The 4,566-nt window shown below is 52.2% G+C and overlaps 1 protein-coding gene across 1 annotated transcript; it reads right to left on the reverse strand.

The window, feature by feature from the left end:
* Nucleotides 1-966, reverse strand: G0S2 (G0/G1 switch 2). The gene is made up of 2 exons (XM_006733621.3): nt 851-966; nt 1-711 (listed from the first exon to the last, which is right to left on the reverse strand). The coding sequence occupies exon 2, from the start codon at nt 691-693 to the stop codon at nt 382-384; it is 312 nt and encodes a 103-aa protein (XP_006733684.1). The 5' UTR covers nt 694-711; nt 851-966; the 3' UTR covers nt 1-381.
* Nucleotides 967-4,566: the final 3,600 nt, after the last annotated feature.

Below are 4,566 nucleotides of genomic sequence, written 5' to 3' on the forward strand. Positions count from 1 at the left end.
TAGTATAAAACGAGAGTTTTATTTCAAAATGCAAAATGGTGGTCATTGTAATAATAATAATAATAATAATAATAATAATAATAATAATATAAAAAGCATTCCCCACCTTCCGCCCTAGTGCAAAATGGTAGATGCACTCATATAGCTCAAAGATACGTAATTTTGGACATGTCATCCTGCAATGCTGCACAGCAGCAACACTTAATCCCAAACTCCTTTGGTGGATCCGTGTGGTAGTTCAGTTCTGGAAGTCTGCGGCTTCTCAGATCTAAGTCCAAACAACACAGCACTCCTGCTCTCTCCCACTTGAGCCCGGCCCTAGACGCGCTCTTTCTCGCACTCAGCCTCTCTCTCCACTCCCTCTGCGGGCTCCCAGGGGTCCTAGGAGGCGTGCTGCCGGTTGGAGAGCGCCCGGCTGCAGAGGACGGCCTCCTGCTGCTTGCTCTTCTCCCGCAGGGTCTGGGTCGCGAGGACCTTCCGCTTTCGGGCCACCAGCAGCTCGGCCACCGCTGCCTCCTCGTCCCGCAGGCGGCTGGCGACCGTGAAGGGGCTGCACACAGTCTCCACCAGGCCGATCACCACGCCGAAGAAGGCCAGCACGCCGCCCAGCACGTACAGCTTCACCAGCTTCCGACTGGGCCTCCAGGCCATCAGCTCCTTGGCCAGCGAGATCAGCTCCTGCACCGTTTCCATCTCGGGGGCGGGGGTGACCTGCGGGAGGGGCGGCGCAGGAAAGGGGACCGTTCAGCCACGGAAGGATGGCTCCAGCCTGCCCGAGAGCCCCCTCGCTCGGCCGTCCCGCGGGCAGGGGGGCCCGCCCGGCCGCGCTCTGCCACTCGCCGGGGCTCACCTCCGAGGCGCAGCGCGAGCAGGAGGCAGCTCGAGCCGGGGGCGGCGGCGGCGGCGACGGGCAGTGCGTTCCCCTCCTCCTCCTCCGGGGCAGCCGCGGCTCTTCCAGGTGGAGACTCCGCAGCCGGCACCTTGGACGTGCCCCGGGGCCGCTTATATCTTTCCTCCGAGACCCGCCTCCCGGGCTCCCTTGGCCCGGGGCCAGCGCCGCTAGCGCCAGAGGAACAAGGGGGGAAGAAGGAGGGGGGAGGAGGGGGGAAGGAGAGGGCAGGGCGCGGAAGGACCTAGGTGGAGGCGGCCAGGAGCTGTGCACGCCTGGGCCTTGTGAGCTGGGAGTCCCAGGCAGGGGAGACCGCGGCGGGGGGGCGGGGGGGCGGGGTGCGGCCGGGACGCAGGAGGTCCCACGCCGGGTGCGCCCACCGGTGAGGACCCGGAGCCTTGGAAGGTATCGCGTACGTTTCCCACGAGACTCTTCCTTAGTGATGTGGGTGGGTGGCACAGCTTTCCTTGTCTGGGGTGGCCCGTGAGGGACCCCTAATGAGGACATCGCGGGGAGGGGGGCGTTCTACCTAACCGGAAAATCTTTAGTTTTTATTCCTAAGGGTTGTCGTCTACCCACAGGTATGGGGATCGGACGGGAGAAGACAAGGGGAGAGGGATCCTGGTAAGGAGCAGAACCAGGTCTCCAGACTCTGTATGTGCTTCTGTTTCTTTCCGGCCTGACTGGTTTTATTCACAGGTGCTTGCCCTGCCAGGGTCACTTGATCGATAACTACTTATTGAGGGTGCCCTTTTGCACAACTGTGTGTGTGATGCGTCTCTGCGCTTGCCCCTGTTTGTATATGTACTTCTGGGTATCATTAAATCCCAGTTATCCCCACTCCTACTTGAGAAGTGCAGCTGGGGGCTACAGGGCAGAGGAGATGGAAGCGGACTGTCGATAAATTTCTTCTGCTTGGTCTGGATTGCAAATACTTCATGCTGTCAGTAATTACTTACCACTTCCCTGGGTTTGGAGTTGCAACATCACTGTGCCATTTCAGCTTATAGAAACAGGGGCAGAAGGGTGAGAATAGAGGGTTTGGGTAAGAGCTAAACAGAGAACTCTTGGGGGGGGGGGGCGCTGGCCGGCTCAGTTGGAAGAGCATGTGACTCTCGATCTGTGGTCCTTAGTTCAAGCCCCACCTTAGGTGCAGAGATTACTTAAGTAAGACTTAAAAAAAAAAAAAAAAAAAGCACTCTTGGAAGCAAGGGAGGAGAGAAAGATATATTTTGGCTGGAATTAAACATCATCACCCTGGTGTGGAGGGTGTAATGATTTGGCTTTGGTTATCCATTTACCAGAGTTAGCTAGCAAGAGGGGAAAAGCGGAGGCAAGTGGGCCAAAGGGCTGCCAGCAGTTAAGGGGGAGGAGGAGGAAAGTGGGGAGGGACAGGGAAAGGAGCTGTTTCAAAGATCAAATGTTTGAGTCCTTTTCTGGGGGGGGGGGTGCGGTTAGGCAATTTCCCAGACAATTCAATTAAAAAAGACAACCATAACAACTACCCTTTGCCTTGGCTATTAGCATTTAAGGTAGTAAGATTTGTGTGTGAATGCGGATCGGCAAGGTTAGTTAAGCAGCAATGGTAAAATTCTGCCTTTTAGCCTGCTCCCAAGCAGTGAAGGTGACACGGGGCCAAATAAGGGTTATTCCTAGAGGATGGTGAACACTGCTTATTGTTCTTTTAATGTTAGACAGGAAGTTTCTGCAACAAGGGACCAAGTTGAGATTAATATCAATCTTGGCATTTTCTTTCTTTTTTTTTTTTAAGATTTTATTTATTTATTTATTTGACACAGAGAGAGAGAGAGAAAATAAGAAGGGGAGAGGTGCGGGGCACCTGGGTGGCTCAGTCGTTAGGCTTCTGCCTTTGGCTCGGGTCGTGAGCCCAGAGTCCTGGGATCGAGCCCCGCAATGGGCTCCCTGCTCAGCGGGGAGTCTGCTTCTCCCTCTCTCTCCCCCCCTGCTTGTGTTCCCTCTCTTGCTGTATCTCTCTCTCTCTGTCAAATAAATAAATACAATCTTTAAAAAATAAAAAAATAAAAAAATAAAAAAAAAGAAGAGGAGAGGCACAGTGAGAGAGGGACAAGCAGACTCCCCGCTGAGCAGGGATCCTGAGGGGGGCTCGATTCCAGGACCCTGGGATCATGACCTGAGCCAAAGTCAGACACTTAACCGACTGAGCCACCCAGGTGCCCCAATCTTGGCATTTTCTTTGAATCTTCCTTAAAATTTTAGAGAAGTCCCTAATAACCTGGCAGAAATGATATGTGAGCCACCTCAAGATTTGTGAGTGTGCCAAACACTGTGGCTTCTGGAAGAGTGTATGATGTATACCTTACTATGGGGGCTTTCACCTGGTTCCTTCTCTGAAGGTGAGTCAGCCCAGCTTTGGTTGCAAAACTCCGAAATTGACTCCATCGTAAGCATTTCTGGTATTTCTGTAACTCAAAGACGAAAACCACATGTCTTCCGTGGTCAGCGGGCTGCAGTTTATCTGGGGTTCCCCTTTTTTGTGATTTCCCCTCTTTCCGTCTTTGATAATCTGACTTTGGCCTCCTCCAGACCCCACCAGCTTCCTGGCTGGGGCTGGGCAGAAAGAGCAGCAGGTAGTCCATATGGATTGGGTGTGCCAGGGCATCTGGTGTTTCTGGTTTAGGTGGTAGCTGGAGCTGAGTAGGAGATGGTGGGAATAGAAGGCTGAGGAATCCACGATCAACTTATGTTTAGGAATTTCTGGTAGCTCCTCTGTCTAGGTGGGGAAGGAGAAGCCAACTTCTAGGGTAGAGGGTTAGGTAGGGCTTGGGAAACTAAGCCTGTGATTCAACAGTGCTGATGTCACTTTAGAGATGGAAAGCCTTATGTTACATCATACAGGCCAGACCAGCTGTATGGTGATGAACCATTTCAGTGTGTCTAGGGCTGAGGGGTTTCCCTGAGTGCAGGACTTGCGGGGGGGCTGAAACTGGGACAGCTCTGGGCTAATTGGGATAGTTGGTCAGCCTACCCTTGAGTCTATCCTAACATTTAATTGTGCCATTTCTGGGAAGGTAGGAAAGGCCAGTTTAAAATTTATTTTGCTTTCCAAATCCCTTTCTCCCAAACATTAAAATTAAAACAAACGCCCAGAGCCATCTGCAGAGGAAACCATCACAAAGGGGCAGCAGGTGGTCCTAGGGGTGAGTGCAGAAGAGAGATAGAGCTGTCCCCACAACTGTGCCTTAGGGATTAAAGGAACAGGGGACAGAGGCCTTTTGGATGAATGGTTGTATATGAGCCTCAATTATTAGTAGTAGTATTTTGTTACCAGCTCCTTGCCACCTACCAAAGTCACTGCCCACCCCTGGTATAATAGGAGGCTGAAGGGACAGGATCATCCATCATAGGAGATAGGATAAAATCATCTGTAAATCTTAAACTCCATTTTTTTTCTAGTCCTTGAGTTACTTTCATTTCATGTACACTAGTTTTGGAGAGGTTTCTTTTCTTTTTTTTTTTTTTTAAAGATTTTATTTATTTATTTGACAGAGAAAGACACAGCGAGAGAGGGAACACAAACGGGGAGTGGGAGAGGGAGAAGCAGACTCCCTGCCGAGCAGGGAGCCCGATGCGGGACTCGATCCCGGGACTCCAGGATCATGACCTGAGCCGAAGGCAGTCGCTTAACCAACTGAGCC

This window comes from Leptonychotes weddellii, chromosome 6 (genome assembly GCF_054177405.1).
Source record: "Leptonychotes weddellii isolate Sample4059 chromosome 6, ASM5417740v2, whole genome shotgun sequence".
Taxonomy (NCBI): domain Eukaryota; kingdom Metazoa; phylum Chordata; class Mammalia; order Carnivora; family Phocidae; genus Leptonychotes; species Leptonychotes weddellii.